Source organism: Gossypium raimondii, chromosome 5 (genome assembly GCF_025698545.1).
Source record: "Gossypium raimondii isolate GPD5lz chromosome 5, ASM2569854v1, whole genome shotgun sequence".
In the NCBI taxonomy this organism is placed as follows: Eukaryota; Viridiplantae; Streptophyta; class Magnoliopsida; order Malvales; family Malvaceae; genus Gossypium; species Gossypium raimondii.
In genome coordinates, this window is record NC_068569.1 from 24,591,836 (window position 1) to 24,614,027 (window position 22,192).

At 32.0% G+C, this 22,192-nt stretch overlaps 3 protein-coding genes across 4 annotated transcripts; 1 reads left to right on the forward strand and 2 right to left on the reverse strand.

Moving 5' to 3' along the window:
* The first annotated feature begins 1,558 nt into the window (after positions 1-1,558).
* On the forward strand, positions 1,559-5,416 carry LOC105770263 (LRR receptor-like serine/threonine-protein kinase RGI5). The gene is made up of 2 exons (XM_012591388.2): positions 1,559-4,791; positions 4,910-5,416. The coding sequence occupies exons 1-2, from the start codon at positions 1,932-1,934 to the stop codon at positions 5,290-5,292; spliced, it is 3,243 nt and encodes a 1,080-aa protein (XP_012446842.1). The 5' UTR covers positions 1,559-1,931; the 3' UTR covers positions 5,293-5,416.
* A 2,893-nt stretch (positions 5,417-8,309) lies between these two features.
* Positions 8,310-8,775, reverse strand: LOC128041194 (non-specific lipid-transfer protein 2-like). Its single transcript, XM_052630618.1, has one exon. The coding sequence runs from the start codon at positions 8,739-8,741 to the stop codon at positions 8,424-8,426; it is 318 nt and encodes a 105-aa protein (XP_052486578.1). The 5' UTR covers positions 8,742-8,775; the 3' UTR covers positions 8,310-8,423.
* Positions 8,776-10,572: 1,797 nt separating this feature from the next.
* LOC105770266 (ras-related protein Rab7) lies at positions 10,573-15,529 on the reverse strand. Of its 2 annotated transcripts, none has more exons than XM_012591391.2 (7): positions 15,214-15,514; positions 15,077-15,103; positions 14,789-14,888; positions 14,522-14,668; positions 12,730-12,810; positions 12,500-12,645; positions 10,573-11,322 (listed from the first exon to the last, which is right to left on the reverse strand). In XM_012591391.2, the coding sequence occupies exons 1-7, from the start codon at positions 15,264-15,266 to the stop codon at positions 11,259-11,261; spliced, it is 618 nt and encodes a 205-aa protein (XP_012446845.1). In that variant the 5' UTR covers positions 15,267-15,514; the 3' UTR covers positions 10,573-11,258. The 2 variants fall into 2 exon arrangements, with proteins under 2 accessions (XP_012446845.1, XP_052486683.1); XM_052630723.1 differs by lacking the exon at positions 10,573-11,322 and adding an exon at positions 12,141-12,428 and having other exon boundaries at positions 15,214-15,529.
* Between the last annotated feature and the right edge of the window lie 6,663 nt (positions 15,530-22,192).

Here is a 22,192-nt window from a genome sequence, read left to right on the forward strand (position 1 = left end):
GGATTAAGAATTTAAACTTTATTTGTTTGATGTGTTTATACAATCAAAGATTCGTTTAACCTGTAATGAAAATTCAATTTTATCTTATTTTTATTTTATACATTTTTTAATAATGTATGAAAAGTAAAACTTTAATATTTTAATTTCATAATAAAGATATGGTATGCTAATTTGAATACATATTTTATTAATTAAATAAGGTTTAAACCTAATATTATTAAAACAATTAATATATATTTTAAATATTTGCTCTTTTTGATATAATGTATAAAACTACTCATAGTTCCTCCTCAATCCTTCAGTGCACTCAAGCTTACATTCTCCTACACTAACAACAATATCAATCGAGCTAAAACTCAATAAGTAATATTATTAATACAAAACTTATTCATAATATCTAATATCTTGCTCTGATATGTAAAAGATTTTTAATTGAATCAATGATTAAACAACCCTTGAATTGGGGATGATGTACCTGACTTTATGCTTCATGTTTTAGGGCTGATAAAGCAAATTTCCTATGTAATTAACCGTTTGAATTAATAATTTAAATATGCAAAATGTAAGATTAATTATTCATCAGTGTCGGTCTAATGATAAAGAATATTACATTTTTAAAGAAAGAAGGTAAGACTTTGTTTAATAAATCATTGAAAAATTATATTCATAGTTTCAATGATTTAAAATTTTATGCATGTTTGATAATCTAAAATTAAAATTAAAACAATCTGAAAGAATTTTTTATTTAAAAAGTGTGAAAAATAATAAGTAGATAAGAGCTACTTATCACTTAATGAAGTGTATTTTCAATTATTTCAAATTTACTTTATTTGTTTTAATGTTATATTATTCTATAAAGCCTTTAGGTTTAAAATTTTAATTTTAGTTTAAATAAGATGAAATATTTAAAATTAAATATAAAATGTAAAATATAATTTTTATAATTTAAAATCTATATTTATCAAATAATTTAATTACATTATTTTTAAGTAATGCATCAAACAAATATTATAACTTAATTTTATACTTAAATTTTCAACACAATACTTAAAATTTGAATTTATCAAACCAGTCTTAAATTAAAATATTAAAAATCACATTATTAAAATCAACAGTAAGAGAATTATAAAATATACATAGAAAATAAAAAAAGAAATTGCAAGATTAAGTATGTCACCATTAGCCAACAACATTAGCGTTTAAGGCTCAACCGTTGGATTCGGCCACTCATCAGCTGGGCCCACAGTATAGGGTCCCATCTAAATGGGATATGACACGTGTACGGACGGGGATGAAGGAAACAAAAGATGCTTCAAACATTTACTGCAAAGTGGTCAACAGTAGCACTGCGGTCTGCCCCCCATTCGGCACATAATAGCTTCATATTATTATTATCGAATTTGATTACTTAATTTAAAATAATTCTAAGCTTCATTAAAATAAGCATTTGCAGCTGAACAATGGAGTCTTTCAATGTTCTAAGTTGTAAGCATTACCCTCAAAGCATTTGAACCCCCCCCCCCCAAAAAAAAAAAAAGCAATACACTCAAAGCTTTAACTGTGAAAAACTCACCACCACCATAACTGCCACCGCTCACAGTGCATGGCCTCAGCCTTAAAAAAAGCTTTTCACCATCTGTCATAAATTTTATTTCTTCACCATTTATCTTTTTCCTTGATGTTCACATGCATGGTTTCATCAAACTAAAAGAAATATTCAACAGTTTGGTGTAAAGTGTAAGCAAGCCTCACACAAACCTCCATTGAAAGTTGAAACCTTCTCTCTCACATGCATGTTGTCTCCTGGAAGTGTGGCTTTTCACAGTTTCCATTGAAAGTCTCAACAAACCCTTTCTTTCTTTCTTTCAAGTTTCAACCTGTTTGATCTTAGTCTTCCCCACCTTGGGTTCAGGCCATTTTCAGACCTTCAAATGGCAATGCCTACCCTGTTTGCAGGGACCCATTTCTTGTTCTTCTATCTGTTTGTTTTTAGAACACTCTTGGTCACCTCATTGTCACCTGATGGAGAGGCTCTTCTTTCTCTTTTATCAGCTGCTGACCCATCTGCAAAAGCTTCTTCACCAGTGCTCTCTTCATGGAACCCAAAGAGCTCAACCCCATGTTTATGGCAAGGGATAACGTGTTCTCCACAAAATAGAGTTATCTCCCTCTCACTGCCCAACATATTCCTCAATATCTCTTCTTTGCCCTCACAGCTTTCCTCTCTTTCTTCCCTGCAACTTCTCAATCTCTCATCCACCAATATTTCAGGCTCAATCCCTCCTTCTTTTGGCAAACTAGTTCACCTTCGCCTTTTAGACCTTTCCTCTAACTCTCTCACAGGTTCCATTCCTCAGGAGCTCGGTCAGCTTTCCTTACTACAGTTCCTTTTCTTGAATTCAAATGGATTAAGTGGAGGGATTCCTCCACAGCTAGGTAACCTCACTTCATTACAAGTTCTTTGTCTACAAGATAATCTCCTCAATGGCTCAATACCATCTCAAATGGGTTCATTGGTTTCTCTCCAACAGTTTAGAATTGGCGGCAATCCTGATCTAACAGGAGAAATCCCTACACAGTTAGGCTTACTTACCAATCTGACCACATTTGGGGCAGCCGCCACTGGACTTTCTGGTTCCATTCCATCAACATTTGGTAACTTGATCAACCTTCAAACACTGTCTCTTTATGATACTGAGGTATCTGGTTCGATACCACCTGAACTGGGATTATGTTCAGAGTTGAGGAATCTGTATTTACATATGAACAAGCTGACTGGTTCTATTCCACCTCAGTTGGGCAAGCTTCAAAAGGTTACTAGCTTGCTTTTATGGGGTAACGCATTGACAGGTTCAATCCCAGCTGAGATATCCAACTGTTCATCACTTGTTGTGCTTGATGCTTCAGCTAATGATCTTTCTGGCAAAATACCTAGTGATATTGGAAAGCTTGGTGTTCTTGAGCAGCTTCACTTGTCTGATAATTCCTTAATTGGGTTGATTCCTTGGGAGATAAGCAACTGTTCGAGTTTGACTACACTTCAACTCGACAAGAATAAATTATCTGGTGCAATTCCATGGCAGATTGGTAACTTGAAACAATTGCAGAGTTTCTTCTTGTGGGGCAATTCAGTTTCAGGAACAATCCCATCTTCTTTTGGGAACTGCACTGAACTTTACTCCATTGATCTTTCCAGGAACAAGCTTACTGGTTCAATACCTGAAGACATTTTCAGTTTGAAGAAGCTCAGCAAGCTTTTGCTTCTTGGAAACTCTTTATCAGGGAAGTTGCCGAGAAGTGTTTCAAATTGCCAGTCACTGGTGAGGTTAAGGCTTGGAGAAAACCGGCTTTCAGGGCAGATTCCGAAGGAGATCGGCCAACTGCAGAACTTAGTGTTCCTCGACTTATATATGAATCATTTCACAGGTAGTCTTCCTTCTGAGATTGCCAACATCACAGTTCTTGAGCTATTGGATGTTCACAACAACCACATTAATGGAGAAATCCCATCTCAGCTTGGGGAGCTTGTGAATTTAGAGCAGCTTGATCTTAGTCGAAACAGCTTCACTGGAGCAATTCCGTTGAGTTTCGGTAATTTTAGTTACTTGAACAAGCTGATTCTCAACAGCAATTTATTAACAGGGTCTATCCCGAAATCGTTTCAGAATCTGCAGAAACTTACTCTGCTTGATTTAAGCTACAATAGACTCTCTGGTGAAATTCCATCTGAGATTGGTTATATAACAAGTTTAACAATCAGTTTGGATTTGAGTTCCAATATGTTTACCGGTGAAATACCGGAATCAATGTCTGGTTTGAGACAGTTACAGTCACTTGATCTGTCTCATAACATGTTACATGGAAGAATCAAGGTATTAGGTTCCCTTACTAGTCTCACTTTTTTGAATATCTCATTCAATAATTTCTCAGGTCCTATACCTGTAACACCTTTCTTTAGGACTCTTTCCTACAATTCTTATCTGCAAAACCTGAATCTATGTGAATCCGTCGATGGGTCCACTTGTTCATCGAGCCTAATGCGAAAAACCCGATTAAGATCAGCCAAAACAGTTGCTTTAGTCTCAGTGATCCTTGCATCAGTTACCATTGCAGTCCTTGCTTCATGGTATTTAGTTACAAGGAACCATAGGTACATGATGGAGAAATCAGCAGGAGCTTCATCATCTTCACCAGGAGCTGAAGACTTCTCATATCCATGGACTTTCATTCCATTCCAAAGGCTCAATTTCACCATTGATAACATCTTGGACTGTCTAAAAGATGAGAATGTGATTGGAAAAGGCTGTTCCGGGATCGTCTACAAAGCAGAAATGCCAAATGGGGAATTGATTGCAGTGAAAAAGCTTTGGAGAACAAAGGACGACGAAGAGCCAACCGTGGACTCATTTGCAGCAGAAATTCAGATTCTAGGACACATTCGCCATAGGAACATTGTGAAGCTCTTAGGTTATTGTTCCAACAAAAGTGTTAAGCTCCTCTTATACAACTACATCCCGAATGGTAATTTACAACAGCTTTTGCGAGGCAATCGAAACTTGAGTTGGGAAGTAAGGTACAAGATAGCTGTAGGATCAGCTCAAGGCTTAGCTTATCTTCACCATGATTGTAAACCGGCAATTCTTCACAGAGATGTGAAATGCAATAACATACTCCTAGATTCCAAGTTTGAGGCTTATTTAGCGGATTTCGGGTTGGCGAAACTGATGAATTCTCCAAATTATCACCATGCAATGTCCAGAGTCGCCGGCTCTTATGGTTATATTGCACCAGGTAAGTTCCCTACTTCCGCCCTATTTAACTTCATAGGATTAGTACATAGTTGATTCAGGATTCATGGCTCTTCATTAGGACCGTAACATCAACTTACGAAGTATTGTTTTGGATGCAGAATATGGATACACAATGAACATAACAGAGAAAAGTGATGTGTACAGTTATGGGGTGGTTCTTCTGGAGATACTAAGTGGACGAAGTGCAGTGGAATCACAAGTAGGAGATGGAGTGCACATAGTGGAGTGGGTGAAAAAGAAAATGGGCAGCTTCGAACCGGCGGCATCGATTCTGGATGCTAAGCTTCGAGGAATGCCGGACCAACTGGTTCAGGAAATGCTGCAAACACTTGGGATTGCAATGTTTTGTGTGAATTCTTCACCAGCAGAACGCCCAACAATGAAGGAAGTAGTGGCGTTGTTAATGGAGGTTAAAACCCAACCTGAAGAATGGGGAAAGACTTCTCAACCTCTAATAAAGCAGTCATCAAATCAAAGTTAAAAATTGTCTTTTTCTTGTGTATTGTCATTTTTAAATTCCAAGAACATCTAAAAACAATGAGAAAAAGAGAGTGTGTGTGGAGATATTGTTGGATCTGAATGATGGTGTTGAGGAGTCTGATGTACAGTTTTAGGAACATCAATTCTCTTGATTTTGCTATCTTAATTCTCCTTTTTTCCCTTTCCATCTAATGGATCATGCTTCACTAAACTTTAAATTGAAATTGAATTTTGAAGTACAAGGTTCAAATATTGTAGGTCGTTAAAATGCATGAGATATTGAACCATTGAGTGAATACGATTTTGTTGATACATGAATAGATAAGTAGTTGAGACGAGTGATTCTTCTTGTTTAGGACAAGGCAGAAAGTCATTAGATAGTGTGGTTAGAGTAATAAGGAGAAGTTGAGGGAGAGAGAGACCTAGGATTGGATAGGAGAGAGAAAGGCTTCTTGATTGCTTAGGTCTCTTCTTAGATTTCAGGCCCTATATACTTGCGTCTTCTATTTTGATATTATGTGTTAAATTGTTATTGACGGGTTCGCGGGTTAGAGGATGTCATAGATTTAAATAAAGTGATGTTATAATGTATCTTGAATAATATCAAATGTGACACGATAGTTGAAACTTGATAAGATAATTAACAGATATACCTAATCAAATAAATTATAAGTTAAAAGAGCTCCTACAAAAAGATTATTGTGAAGGGTTTATTCATATTATTCGAAAGTCTTAACTGCTCATAACATCATGGTGGGGTATAACAGATTGTTACTAATAATAATGAAAACGCTAGAAAAGTGTCTGCTCAAATCATTATGGTGGGGTGTAAAAGATTGTTACTAAAAAAAGAAAACGTCAGAAAAAAGTAGTAGTTGCGAATTGAGAGGATCACACAGTCAAAATCTTTAATACTAAAGAATATAGGATAGAAGAGGGGATAGGAAGTCAAAGAGATATCCTTCCATCCCCATAACATGCATGCATGTAATGGAAGTAGGCCCAAGGATAGAACAAAAGAGCAGACATGCAAAAACAGGCCATGCTTCCCTCCCTTCTTACCCACATGCCTGCCGTAACGCACTCTGTCTCATTTTACTTTCCAATATTTCATAATTACATTTGGCGTCGACTATTATAAAAGAGCCATATTTAAAAAAATCGATACCTATTTTCTTTATTTATAATTAGTCCGGTTTTTATGGTCGGGTTATTCACCCACATTCGAAAATTCGCATGAAACTTGGAAGGGTTTGGATAAAATAATTAAACCCGTTTAAAATATAGGCCGAGCTTTGGATTACATTCAAGGCCCGACCCGTTTTTAAGTTTATAATGTTTTATATTATGTAATTTAGAACAAATTAAAAAATAAACTTATACAAAATATATAATACTACTTTAATGTAAACTTTAAAATAATGTTAAGTTGATTATATAAAAAATTTCAATAAATAAAAAATAAAATTATTAAATATTAAAATAATATAATATAAATATTTTTAAAAAAATTAAAATAATATGGACGGGTCTAAAATGAGCTGGTGTTAGCCTTTTGCAAATATGGATGGGTTTGAGTAAAATTTTAGATCCATATTTTAGGTCGAGTCAGGCTTGAACAAATATAAAATATGTTAATATCATACTTACACTTGACACAACTTGGCCCATGAGCAACTCTATTTATAATCAAGAATTTGCTTAAAAGATTTGAAATTCTTTATCAAATGATTTATTTTCTTTTTTCTTTTTGCTTTTGTCTTAGGATGTATTTGTGTCCCCTCTTTTTTTTTTCTTTTTCAGTTTGGTCCATCAATCTTTTTGAATATTTGGTTTTTTCGGTTTTTGTTTGTTATTGTTGATTTGGAGAAAAAAAATCATCGAAAATTCAGGTATGTTGAAATGTGTGTTGATCATGCTTTGATTACGTTGATATTTTATATGTACTTTTTGACGAGCTTTCACATGTATATTGCCATGTTGGAATCACTTGGACACACTCCCTTGTGTGTTGGTCATAAGTAGTAGGGGGCATTCGTGTTAGCAACATGCCATGTTCTTCATAAAAAGCCAAACAATCTTGTCGAGCTCTTGGGCTAGCCAAGTTCCACGACAACGCTCATTTTCAAAATCAAATTGGGTGACGAATAGATTGAATTAGAATTAAGGTAAAAAAATTAACTAACTCGTAAATCGATTGAATCGAGTTAAAACTTAATTGAACTGATGATTGAATCAAATTTTATATTTTTTTAAATATTTTTAATTCTTATGAATTTTAATAATCTATTGATTTGAACCAGATAAATCAAAAATTAATGGTATGACCGGTTTGACCATTAACCTGATTTCAAAAACTTTGCATATAACCGAACCCTACGACTTACTATATGTGCAGTAACTCACCATCTCACAATTAATCTACAACTTTAAAGTCAAATATCCTCTCCATTTTACTTACTATACTTAATTAACGTTCATAAAAAGCATCTAAGTTATAAGTTTAATACATCCTATTTAGTAGGCAAATATTTCTTACTCATTTTTAGACAATCACTTATTTACAAACTTCACGTGGGACTAATGATTTTCATTTCCCCTATCGTGAAAACCCTTTTCGTAGTATTTTAGTGATAAGTTCTACAGGGATCGGACGATCTTATTTGGTCAAATACCTAATGACAAACTTCTATGATCTTTTCATTACAATATTTCTGAACAAGACCCTTAGGTGTAAATTTGGTTCAATTCAATTAGGTTTTTAGTTTTTATTAAAACTATTTAAAATAATTTGGTTAGATTCAATTTGATCTTCAATCTTTTTCTTTCAAAAATCTTCGATCTTTGTGTTTTTTAAATATCATTGATCTTTTCATATATATTAGTGTTGGATTTTGGGATTTATTTTAATAAAACGAGTTTTGTTTTATAACTTTTCAACTCAAATATTTATAAAAATATAAACAATCACTCACTTGGGTAATGTACTAATTGATAAACAAAATAATATTATCCCACATCTCATCATCATTATTCATTTATTCAGATCAGTATATAGTTGACAGCAGAAACAGCCCTATATGCTGCCCTATGTATGTATGCATGTATGTATAGTATTGTAATGAAGAGGTTTTAGCACTGAGGATATGCAACTCCACAAGCGTTCCCAACAGTTCTAATGATGGGGTTATCAGCAAATTGTCTTAAAGATGGGTCGTTAAGGTACCCACAAAAGCATGGCGTCTGCTCCCTCAGCCTGCTGCAACAGGTTTCAGATGGAGGCGTGGACGACATGACCGCCGCCAAGCATGGGCTGAGCTCTATGGGGTTACATGTCACTGCCGCCTCTGCCCACCGTGTTTCACCCGAAAACGCTGCGGCCGCCACCACCATGAGTGACAGTACCGCACTTAAGGCAACATATGAAAACCTTTTTATCTTTGTTATCATAGTACTGGAGGGTGGTAATATTTATAGGACTTGGATTGGTAATTTGCTGTGAGACATTAGAGCATGCATTATTTATAGACGAGTGTGGAATTATGGTGGGGGCGTTTCCCCACACTATTTGAGACCCCAACTAAAATCTTCTTTGGTTAATTTTGGGTTAAGTTGTTGGCACCTCTCTTTGTGTGACCAAATTAACCAAAGCCAATAAATCTATATTATTATGTTATTGATTGATTTTACTCTCATTTCTCAATAGCATCAAATGTAAGTAATATAGAAGCATTCATTCCATTGGGACCCAAGCCTTATGAATTCCGAGTTTGTCTAAAATTAGGATCAGGTTGGTGAGTCAAAAATCAAATCAAATTCTAATTTAATTGAATTCAAACTTAAATAATTTAGAAACGATTCAAATCCAAAGTATTTAATGCCTTAATTGATTTTAAAATCGAAATGATTTAACTCGGAGTGACCTAAATTTTAAAAATTTTAAACTCAAAATGATCTAAACTAAATTAAGGTAAAGGTAAAGATTCGTATCGATTCAAATTATCAGTTGACGTTTAATTTCAAATTCAGACATGAAATATTCTTGAGAAATAAAATTTCATTAACAATCTAGTTTGGATGCAGAGACGAATTTACGGGGGCTGCCAGGGGCCCAACTCCCTAAAATAAAAATTATTATTTAGGCCCTTTAAAAATTTTTTAAATTTTAATTTAGTATAGGTAAAATTACATTTTGACTCCCTAAAATTATAAAATTTTACTTTAATCCTTCAAAAATTATAAAGATTTAGAATATTAAAAGTCAAAACTTTTTTAGATTTGGTTCCAAAAATTTTCCAAGACGGAACCAACCTATTCAAATGGTCTATTTCATTGTTAAAAAATAATTAAAAACTTTTTATTTAAATTTAATTATAACTATAAATAAATATTAATATAAAACTATTTTTATATATATTTTAATTTTTTTAATAGTAAAACAGACCAAACCCGCCCCACAGCTGCCGTGCAGACTAAAGTCACTTTTCCGGAAAAAAACAATCAGCAAACCTTTTGCCACTTTTGCAATCTTTAACCATTTTAATTTTATTCATTTTTTCTTAAAATTATTTTAAAGTTATTTCTTTTACATTTTATTTGGTTAAATTATTTTGACTAATTTACTCAAAAAGCCATTAAACTAAGTACATTCTATTCAAATAAGCTGTTATACTTTTTTAACCAAATAAATCTTATTCTTTTGTTTTCTTCATGAAATCCTTTCATTAACTAAAGTTAAAAAATTACTTTCGTATGACCCAAATACTCAAATTGCAAATAACATTCTTGGAATATTAAATTTTCTATATTTAGATTTAGTTTTTTTTAAAATTAATTGGTTAAAATAAGTTTAATCATGCTGAAAATTTTAAACTAAATCATTTATAACCAATACAATTTATAAATTTTTAAATATTTTTATATTCGTTGTACTATTCATATTTTAAAAGTTTGTGATTACCTTTCCAATAATATATTAATCTTTACTTTTAATTATTTTCAATAAATTTTTTGTTTACAAGTTTTTAAGCTATTTATTTAAGAAAAATTATTTAATACACTGCCAATAAAATTTGAGGTTAACAAGTGTCTTATAAAAATATAGTAAAATATTAAAAAATATTTAAAAGAAAAAGAAACACATGTCAAAATTTTAAGAATGCTTGTGAAATAATAATAAAAATATACTGCCCGTGTACTAAATACTCACCATTTATTTAATAAAATAAACAGATTTATAAACTATATAATTAGTTAATCAATTAAATTAATTAAATAAATATATAAAACAAATCTTAAATATTATAAAAAAATATAAAAATAAGTTATCCAATGCATTAGAACTATTGTATTTTCCACCGCTACAGTATAGAATATCACGACAGCTAACTAATAGCCTCATCATCCCTGTTACTTTTAATCTTACCCAAATGGACCCTCCAAGATCAAGAGTTAACTTAAAACAGGAAATTTAAACTTTGCTGCAACACGTGCTACATTCATTATTTTAAACGTTCGTGGAAATAAAAATAGCATGGCCTTCCTAAGCACTTGTTTGTCCAACAAACAACATCCATGTCTTCAACTTAGAGTAAATAAGGCCACTGGATCTCCTTGCCTAAGCACAATGGATTTGGTCGGACCAATCCTACTATGCTACTCGATATTAAAAACCATCAAATATGTAACGCTATCACATATGTCATAATTTAATCAATCCTTCTAGGTAATCTCACTCAATCCTGTCATATGCCTTATTCATGTCTAACTTCAATGCCATCTGAACCATTTTATCAGTACACTACCGTAAGAAGAATGACCGGGAACTCTGCAAAGTTCATCTCTACCAACCGAAAACAAAACAAAGCAATGACAAATGATGCTTTGATCATGGGAGTTTAGAATGCGATGTATACCAAAAAATGGGCAAGAATGATAAAACTAGAGAACATAGAGTTTGGCTTGTAATCAACATGCACAACCACTTCTTTGCTCGGTCTCTGTCACGGCCTCTGGGATGCCCTGGAAATATCTAAATTCATACACAAATAGGAAAATAGGTCAAAGAAAAAAAAGTTATTTTCTGCATAGCCTGGTCAAATATCTTTAAAAACTTGAAAACATCTATGCTAAGATGAAGTGCACAGACACCAAATATATTAAGGTGAAGTGGAAGAAGAAAACAGTTTTCCTGTAGTTGCAATAAAACAAAAATTACTCACGACATGATATCAATATTTTAAAAATAAAATCTATATCCTACAGAAATAAATAATAAATTGGTTGTGACGATTACACAAGAATATGCCAATGAGCTATAACATATGCCCAAATTAAGCATAGTAGAACAGCACCATGAGAAGAAAGCTTCTGAACATCCACGCACAATCAAATAATTAAGAAAACTATAACAGAAGAAGTAGGTTGTAGGTAAGAACTCTGATCATTATTATACGATCTATATGGCTGTAAAATTAAGTCATATTTAATTGAATGAGTACTGTGGAAAATAATGAAATCAGCTATATGGTTAAAGACACATTTCTTTGAATCAATATCAAAATTTTTAACCTTGACCAAAGAAAATACACCTCATCATGATTCTCATGAAACTATTACCTTCAAATTTTGTTCATTGTTATTTCCCCAATCACTTACCCCATTATTCTGTCCATAAGCACCTTATCATTTGATTACATACTCTAGTACATCTTTCCTAATGAAGCAAAATATATATATATTGATCTTAGAGATAGGATTATAGTAACATATTTCCACTGTATTATTGAACCATGTCCAGATGAGCAACTCATTAAAGTTAGGAAATATGGGTCTACCTGAGGCATGTCATTATGAACTACATAATATTGTCACTTCCACACAATGAATTTGATATGGCAAGGCAAATCAATCAGCATCCAAACAGATTTTTAGGTGATAACGTAATTTGTACACCCTTAATGTAGTCTGATTCACAATAGAATGTTGGAGATATCCTCTGTTTCCCTACTATTAACTAGCTAACGTCACAAAAGTATATAAAGATCACAGCTATGCCGTAAAATTGCTAGAGATATGAAGGTCTGAATCTGCAGTGCTGAAGAAAACCATACTCCTTTCTGGGCCAACAACACCATGCTGGAAAAATACTAATTTATATGCCAATGTTCACTGAAAAAAAAAAAGAATATGCTTCAAGGTAAACTTACATGTCCTGCTCGCGCTCTTTTGCTAGAGCAGATTTGGCAATAGAAAGGAATGCAGCATCAACATTGATATCTTCTTTTGCTGATGTTTCAAAGTAAGGTATGTTTCCTTTTGAAGCACACCAATCTTTTGCTTTCTTCTCGGAGACCTACATGGGCTCAAGATGCCACCCATTAGGCTGAGGTGTGAGGATAAAAGAAAATTTGGTCGTATAAAAACCATATACCCTTACCACTCGACTATTACCACCATCAATATCTATTTTGTTTCCAAGCAACATAAAGGGAAACGTCCTGGGATCTGTTGGATTGGCCTGGCATGAAATGAAAATGGAAACATTTAAAACAGATGGTAATCACTTCCAAAGAAATTCATATAAAGTTTAGAGGGATGAAAATCATAAACACAAAAGACTAATCAACCTCAGAAATTAAATTGGCTGTTAGGAAAGATCACGTGCATTGCAAGGAAAGTAGGTCAAGTTGAGCACTTAACTGTAGCATCAGCAGTAAATGTTTTATCCAATTTCTAGGCCTAACATGATGCAACAAGGCATCAAGAAGAGAAATTTCACATTCCCATAAGAATCAGCATTTATTGGAGATTCTATTACAAAATTATCTACATACTTCTTCTGATCTGTTTATAGTAAACCTATACTTCTACAAAACTGTTCTGACTAGTTGACAGCACAAAGAAATGTTTGAAAAACAGGAATTGATGACCAATAGAACAGCCGAATTGCAACAAACAATATCAATTAGAAAACCAATATGAACATTTCAGTTTATAACACTCACTCCACTGAAAAGAGGCAATTTTCCACCTAAAGATTGGGTAAGCAATTAAAAATTCTGTGTTTCTTTCCTGTTCAAAAATTGTAAAAGTTAATAATCCTGAAATGAACCAAAATGAAGGCGAACTGAAAAGGCAAAGATAAAACCAGTTATGACAACATGAGTGAGGTCAAAATTATAGAAAAAAGGAGGTGAACAAAAAGAATCTGTGAGGCCACAACCACAATCTGAAAAACTAGGTTGAATAGCATATTTGAATTTGTGCAACCAATAATAATTCCAGTGTAAAGAATTTGGAAGCATACACTCCTAACAGGAAAAATCTCACGTTTCTTTTAAATTTACTTCATGTCATGTGCGCTTCAAATAAGTACCACCCTTTACTCTAAGAAAACTAATTTTCAAAACAAATTTGCTTCTTCGTAACAGATTGGCAAGAATGTCTATAGCAAAGTCTATTAGAGCGGTTTCAACCTTTGAGTGTATCCACAAGCGATTGCTTCAACACGAGCTTAACAATGTAAAGAAAATTTAAGGTGAAAATAAGAATAAACATCTCAGGTTCTACATTTTTCTGGACTCTCAAGATATTTATGGCTAAACTGAAGCAAGTATCTCAAACTTCAGCAATCCACTAGTCTAGAGTAAATCACTTAAGTAGGCTATATAGATAATGATATTGGAGAAATTAAGGCCATAAAGAAAATGAACAAATTCAAACTCAAAATCAACCACAAAACCATAGAGTTTCAAATAAACAAAAATCTAGTAGAAAAGGATGGTTGTCGGCATCGATGTGAATGAAGAACATGCATGCCAAAGAGACAAAGAGAAGGAGACAGGCCTTACAAGAAATTCAAAATTATAAATAAATAGTTACTTGATAGCTTATAAATAACTTGCAGTGATGCAGGATGAATTCCATATTTAGTGAGGTTGGCAAAGTTAACTTGTAATTGTATGCATTACTTGCCAACATTCCTTGACCAAAAAAATCTCTATGCTAGATTTATCATGGCAGGGGTAATAAAAGCTGTACAAGCCAATAAATCTAAAACACTGCACATTCTTATTGACATGATCATAATCGCGATAATGTTATAGAGGCATAAAACACCTTAAATCAAAAGCGTCATTCATCAAGACATGCCAAAACATAATTCACTAAAGAACTAAAACGATCAAGGAAAGTAAAATGAACAAAAAGAGAATGGGGAAAAGAAAAACCTGCTTAAGAAACTCATCATGCCAATTATCAAGGCTATCAAATGATTTCATCACATTAACATCATAAACTAGCACACAACAATCTGCACCCCTATAGAAGGCAACGCCGAGACTCTGAAACCGCTCCTGCCCTGCAGTATCCCATATCTATCCAATGCAATGCCACAAAAGAAAGGAAAAAAAATAAAATACATAAACATACCATCCATGGAAACTTCAAAATTAAGTTAAGAAGGGTATAGAAATACTCAAAGATTAAAACCCTACTTGCAGAGTGAGAAGGCGATCTTCAATCTGGAGTTCCTTAGTGACAAAATCAGCACCTATTGTTGCTTTATATTGCTGACTGAACTTCTTATGAACATATCTAAATTCAAGAAGTTAATTCTGACAACGACGTAACTTATAAAATCAACATTTAAATAAATAAACAAAAAAATTAACGACCTTAATGCAAAGTTTAAGATCTAAAATTACCCCTAAAAAAGAACAGAAAATTTACAAAAAAAAAAGGACTATACGAAGATTAAAATTCAATTACCGTTGAAAGGATACTGATTCATCAACGACGTCTTACCCACCCTGAAATTGATAATAACCCATTAATCATACAAATTTAAAAAAATCCAAAAATTCATCGTTTTAGTTGTAAAAAGAAAAGGCCATAGAAATTGAAATTGAGAACGACATACGCGCTATCGCCGAGAACAATGACCTTGAGCAAGGTTCGTCTTCGCATTGCCATGGCGGTAAAATTAACGGCAACAATTTGGTTTTGATTTACCTTTTTTTTTTATAAAAAAAAAAACTTAAGTATTACGCCGTTGAATTCTTTTGGGGGGCTTTAAATTTAATAGTACCGCTCTTTGGATTTACCCGATATATTTGTAAAATCTATTGAAAAGAAATTTCCTTTTTTTCCCCCTTCTTTATTTTGTTCCCTTTTCTGCACTAGAAATTTTTTTTTTCCCTTTTGGCTGAAAAGAAGCGCCAAATTTCCATTTCTTTTTCCACATTACTAGGTGAAATTATGGTTTTTTTTTTCTGCACATTGTATTTAATTTAGTTTTATATTTAATTTAAAATAATTTTTCTTTCGTGAATTTGACAAAAATGATTATTTTAATATTAAATAAAATTAAAAATAATTTAGCCCTTAAACCTATATTATTTGTCAAATCATCAAAATAGATAAAAATTTAATTTCTATTAACTTTCTTGATATAACATCCACATGACAATCCACTTGTATGCCACGCTAGCAATTAATTAATGTTTTAAAATTAAAAATTTAAAAATGTATTTTTATATTTTAAATAATTTTAATAATTTTAAAATAATTTTTATATATTTAAAATAATAATTTTAAAAAAGTAATTAATTGTTACTGTGACATGTACTTGACAATCCATGTGTATGCCATGTAGACTTGTCCATGGGTCGGGCGGCCCGGCCCGGCCCGACGGCCCGTCCGAAATATGGGAGGGTTCGGGTAAAAATATAGGCCCAAAATATGGGCTTGGACTCAACTTTTTTTGCCCAAGCCCGGCCCGGCCCGACCCGACCCGAATATAATAAATATATTTTTTATTTTTATTTTTTAATTTTAAAATACTTTAAAAATATTTTTTTATTTTGTTATTTTTAAAATATTTTTTTGTGTTTATTAAAAAGTAGGCCGGGCCTAGCCGGGCTCGGGCTTAATATTTTTTCCCAGGCCGGGCCTGGGCAAAATTTCGGGCCGGGCCGGGCCCGGGCCTAAGAGTCAGCCCGGCCCTACCCAATGACAGGTCTAATGCCATGTTAGTAAAGTTAATAAATGTTAATTTTTTATTTATTTTTAAGTGATTTGACAAACAGTACACTTTTGAGCACTAAAAGAAATAAAAATTAAGAAAAGTAATTAAGCTCTTGCTTTTTGTTTCACTCAATTGGGTACTTGAACTTTCAAAATGCATCAAAAAAGCCCTCAAATCTTAAAAAAAAAAGCAATTAAGCCCTTACAATTTTTACACTCAATTGGGTACTTGAACTTTCAAAATGCATCAAAAAGACCCTCAAACTTAAAAAAAAAACAATTAAGCCCCTACTTTTATTAAAAATTAAAAAATATTATAAAAATTTAAAATCAATAAAACCTATAAATATTATTCAATTTTAATATTAAAATTCAAATATTAAAATTAGAAAAAAATAAAAATCGTAAAAATTATAAAGTACATAGAAATATAAAAATATAAAATTTTATAAAGTCGTAAGAAAAGTATACAAAATGTAAAAAATATAAATTTCATAAAAATATATAAAATTATTGTATCAAAAGGAACATTTTATAGTTTTTCTTTAACTTTTATTGATTTTATTTTTTATCATTTTTCATCACATGTCACGTTATGTTGCGACACGTGAAAAAATAAGGGTCATTAATTTTTATGATTTTTTATAAAATTTTACAATTTTTTATTTTTTACGATTTTTATAAAAATTCTAATTTTAATAAATTTTAAATTTTTATATTTTACTAAAATTTATTGTTTTTTATTTTTATAATAATTTTTTAACTTTTAATAAAAGCGGGGCTTAATTGCTATTTTAAAAATTTTGAGATTTTTTATGTATTTTGAAAGTTTAAATGCTAAATAGAGTGTAAAAAATATAAGGGACTTCAATTTTTTTTTTGAAGTTTGAGGTGTTTTACACCTCAAGTTTTTTTTAATTTAAAACGCTGAATAAGTCATTATATCTTTAAAAATACATACACGTAATAAAAATGAAGTCTAAGACATCATTAAATAAGTCATTATATCTTTAAAAATAATTTTGTAAAAGTACTTTTTAATCAAAAGTAGAAACAAATAAATTAAAATTTTGCTCAAAAATATTTTTGGTCTAAAAGTACTTATGAAAAACAATGATAAAGTGACCCTTAATAAGGTACAGTAAACTCATGAGAAGGTTTTAAAAATAAAATTAATTGTTAAATCAATTAGATGTCAATTTAATAAGTCTATACAATTTAATTTAAAAATCATTAAAAATTATAAAAATAAAATATATTTACAAAATAATTCAATTATTTTTAATTCAATTTAACTGATTTAGTACTAGTTTTCGAATCAATACCCAATTAATTTTCAGAACGATTGATCTAGTCCAATCCAAACTACCAAATGCCCAGAAGTGAATTTTAGGATGGGTAGGTAGGGACTTTGGTCCCCTCAAAATGAAAATTTTCAATTCATTCTTATTATAAATAAAAAATCTATAAATTAATTTAGTGAAATTATATTCTAGTCCCTTAAAATAAAAATTTTCAATTCAGTCTTCTTATAAATAGAAAAATTATAAAGTAATATATAGTAAAATTACATTTTAACTCTCGTAAAAATAAAAAATATCTATTTAATTCCTTAAAAGATTGAAGAAATTATAAATTAATACATAATAAATTTAAAAATTTTTTATGAGAAATATAATTAAAATCTTGTGACTGCTTAAAGAAATTCTAAATTCAGCCCGGAGCATGCAACTCAAACAAATCCTACCGCCTTGCAGATGCTGTGTCTCCAGCCTAATAAAACATATTTGTGATTGGTGGGATTGCATACACAATGAACCTGTTGTATACAAATTCTTAATTTAATCTCACTGCTACCGCTATTTTTACACTAACCGCAAGTAAACGCACCACCCATCCAAACTCACCCTTAATCACCCATACATAATGCTTCCACTGCATCATATGCACTACCCTTAATACAATCACATTATAAACAATCTACTCTACAATCAAAACATACCACCAACTAGTTGCTTATTAAGCTTGGTTAAACAAGGAAAAATAATATTTCAGAAGAAAAGAAAAAGCATTTGAGGGTTCGGCTCATGGAAATATATCTTTCATAAATTAAAAATAATAAAAAGAATTATTATATTTTTATTTCACAAATAATTTTAGAAACTTTTTTTTTTATATTTTATTATACAACCAAATAATTTTCTATAAATGGGAAATAAAAAAATACACCTACTATCAAATACTAAAATCTATTCATATGACTCTAAGAGCATGTTTGGTTGGGTGTATTGGATTAGCCAATACACCCCTAATCCGTGGCCCCACCGATTACCGTGTTTGGTTGGCTGTATTGCCCTAATACGGGCCTATTACGTTCCGCACGGATTCCCCATTTTCCCTTATGCAGCGTCGATTTGTAATCCCTTCCAAAAGAAAGGATTACCTAATCGGTCATCTTTTACCCTCCCAAGCCTCTCCCGATCTCCACCCACCCTCTCCCTCCCAAATCGGCGAAGTCGCCAATGAACCAAAGCTCCAGCCCGTCCTGACTTCCATCTTCGCATATTTCTCTGCTAAACGGTCTCAGATCTCCGGAGGCATTGAAGCGGCAAGTGAGTAATCTCCAGCCGGTCATCATTTCTCATCTTGGCATATTTCCTCTCTGCATGCATTAGTGGGTGTTGTTGCAAATTTTTTTTATAAATACGATTGCGATTGTTTCAGTTTCTTGGTAAATCGGCATAGGGTTTCTTGCTGGTTATGATTTTTTTTCATTATTTGTTTGCCTGCATTATTTGCTGGTTATGGTTTCGTTTCAACACTAACCGATTTCCCTTTTCTCATTACAGGTTCTTTGTTCCAACACTTCTTTATCGTAGTTGTCCCGATTTGCTCATTACAGGTTAGTTTTCCATTTGTATTCATGGTTTTGTTTGTATGTTTTCCCCGATTGCAGGTTTGTATTGCTGTAGCAGCTTTTGTTGTTTCTGTTTTGTATGGTTTTGTTTTGTATGTTTGTATTGCTCATTACAGCTTTTGTATGATATGAATTGAGGAATCATATTTGTATGATACATCCATTGACTTGTCTGGTGAGTGGAAGAATAGAAAACTTAAAAAATTTCCCTTTTTGAATCTGATTTGATTGGCTTGTTGGTCCTTTCTATGGACCAAATCTCGTAGTGGTACACTGTTTGCATGTTAAGAAGGGCAAAGTTTTAGTGATTGGATGATGTATGGAAGATGGTTGGAGAATGGAAATAATATGAGCAATTGGATAGACTTCTGTGATTAGCAACAAAGGTCTCATTTTTCAACTACATGATAACACTTTGAGAAAATTAATAAAGGTTTTATTGCAAGAGACATTCTACTCTAGGTCTATATATCTCTGTAAACCTCCTGGACTAAAAAGAAAATGGGGGAAGGGGATTAGTTGGTTGAGGCTTTTCTTGTTCTATATGATCTTAGATTCATGATATGTTCTATCTTGTTTTTCTCACATTTTGGTTAATCTTTTGATCTAATTCATCTCTGGAGATTTATGGACTGATGGGTCAAATGGCTGGCTGGCTTGTAAAATTCTGCATTAGTTTTATTTACTTTGCACTGATCCAAACGTTTCTTTGCATCAAAAGTTCTGCATTAGTTGATGGCAAGGAAAAAATGCTGGTTGTTAGTTATTTATTTCCAAAACCGAAATTAAGCAAAACCTAATTTAGGCAAAAGGAATGGTGGAAGTCCGGTGATGTTTTCTTTGGGCTCTTGGCAACCAATTTTTTGTAAACTAAGGCATCTTCAATGTAGTAGCTATTATCAGTTTCGTTTTGACTAGGTGGTCGAAGTTGGTTGATCAAGCTAAGTAGAATAGTGGCCTCTAACTGCTAACTATGAGATAATCTCCTTGCTGGGGGATGAGACAACCATTCCCACGAAGATTGATGCCATACTTTGATAACTGATGTATGCATAAGTTAAGTTGAAGGGATTGGAAGGAGTGAATTACAAGGTTGTCAGCATCATCGAAGATATCCAATCCATATGAGATATTTAGGATTAGTTTGGACCAAGTTAATTCATGATTAGCACAAACCAGCCTGAATTATGCTAGTGGATAAATCATTGGTTTTCTAAGAACTCGTTGTTAATATATTCCAAGGTTCCTCATCCCAAGCATGGGTTATGAATCTTCTTAAAATAATTCCACCACTTCGAACCACTCGTGTTGTCTGCTAATATGATGTTAAAGAAAGCTACTAATGTGTGAATGTTGCTCTTTCTTTTAGATTTGTGGTTGCAAGCGCCTTCTGTTTGTCTTTTGTTGTTTATGGGCTCTTGGGAGTGTCATATTGGGCATCCTTTGTCATGTCGTTTTTATTTTTATTTTTATTTTTGTTTCTCCTGTTTCTCCTTATGTCCGACCTTGTTTCCATTCTTGTTTATTGATGGATATTTTCTTCCATAATGGTTGTTTCCTTTTCTGTAGTTTTTCCTTGTTTCGAAAGACCGCTTCATACTCTAGAATTAGTGATTCACTGGAGGAATTTCAGACTTCCCCATCGGTATTCTTTCATCCTTCACCTCTTCTTCTTCTCACAGTCCCCATTCCTTATGCATTTGACTTGCTTTTCCTCGATGATGTCCCCAAAAATAATACGGCCTTCATCCGGCTCACAGATGGATTTCTTAGTGAGCTTCGTCGTGCAATTCGAAATGGCAATACCGACAACCCGACTCACCGACAAAGTGTGATAATGGCGATGTGGACTTATGAAGAACTTCATGAACTTTGCACTCAAAGTACCATTGTATGTGTTCATTAGTTATTGAAATCAAATGCTACTTATTTGGGCGATTGTGTTATTCAGATGTAAAGCATGGTCCGAGCATTTGTTTATGTCCCGTCCTTGGACATGTAATTTAGATGAAAACATTATGAAATCATCACTATACAGGTGTTATATTATTACTCTGGAACTCTAAGGTGGTGTTTTATTCTCTTTCCTTTTATGAGACAGTAGTAGGGAGGGTATTTTGTTGCCGGACTTGTATGGATTTTGATGAATGCAAATCTCTGTCTAGTAAATTTGAGTCGTTGTTCTTTTAAGACCGATCATTCATATCTGTGTTTTAGGGAGGAATGACTGCTAAAGTGAATCAAAGTTGTATTGTTAATTCAAAACTTAAAGTCAGTGCCTTTTTACTCTTTTGTTCAACCTAAAGGTTTGACATGATGATGGGAATTGATATTTGCTTTTCTAACATCGCCTCAATTAAGCATCTAAAAGATTCATTTTTCAAATTGTAGAACAATTATGAATTGGAAAATTTTGTATGAGAGCATTATATTCGACATGAATAATATATAAGAATATTAATTATGCTTATATAAGAATATCACAAGCAATAACAATCATATATTATGATTTGAGTAAATTCATATAAGAATATTAATTATTAAGAATTTTATTAAATTATATATTTTAATTATAATATATTTAATAATAATTATGTTAATTTATATTTTATAGTATCATATATTATGATTTGAGTAAATTCATATAAGAATATTGATTATTAAGAATTTTATTAAATTATATCTTTTAATTATAATATATTTAATAATAATTATGTTAATTTATATTTTATAGTATCATATATTATGATTTGAGTAAATTCATATAAGAATATTGATTATTAAGAATTTTATTAAATTATATATTTTAATTATAATATATTTAATAATAATTATGTTTAAATATGATTAAATTATTTATTATTGATATTAATAATCTTATTAAAATTTAAATAATAATAAAAGATAATTTAGAACATTCTAGTATTTAAATATCACTATTTATTGGCCAAAAAAC

Bases quoted from the DNA above. Each gene is read 5' to 3' on its own strand.
- LOC105770263 (XM_012591388.2), top strand. From the start codon at position 1,932: ATGGCAATGCCTACCCTGTTTGCAGGGACCCATTTCTTGTTCTTCTAT. The intron at 4,792-4,909 runs GTAAGTTCCCTA...TTTTGGATGCAG, and splicing joins TTATGGTTATATTGCACCAG to AATATGGATACACAATGAAC.
- LOC128041194 (XM_052630618.1), bottom strand. From the start codon at position 8,741: ATGATAACAAAGATAAAAAGGTTTTCATATGTTGCCTTAAGTGCGGTA.
- LOC105770266 (XM_052630723.1), bottom strand. From the start codon at position 15,266: ATGGCAATGCGAAGACGAACCTTGCTCAAGGTCATTGTTCTCGGCGAT. The intron at 15,104-15,213 runs GTATGTCGTTCT...TATCAATTTCAG, and splicing joins ATTGTTCTCGGCGATAGCGC to GGTGGGTAAGACGTCGTTGA. The intron at 12,646-12,729 runs GTAAGGGTATAT...GAGCCCATGTAG, and splicing joins ATGGTGGTAATAGTCGAGTG to GTCTCCGAGAAGAAAGCAAA.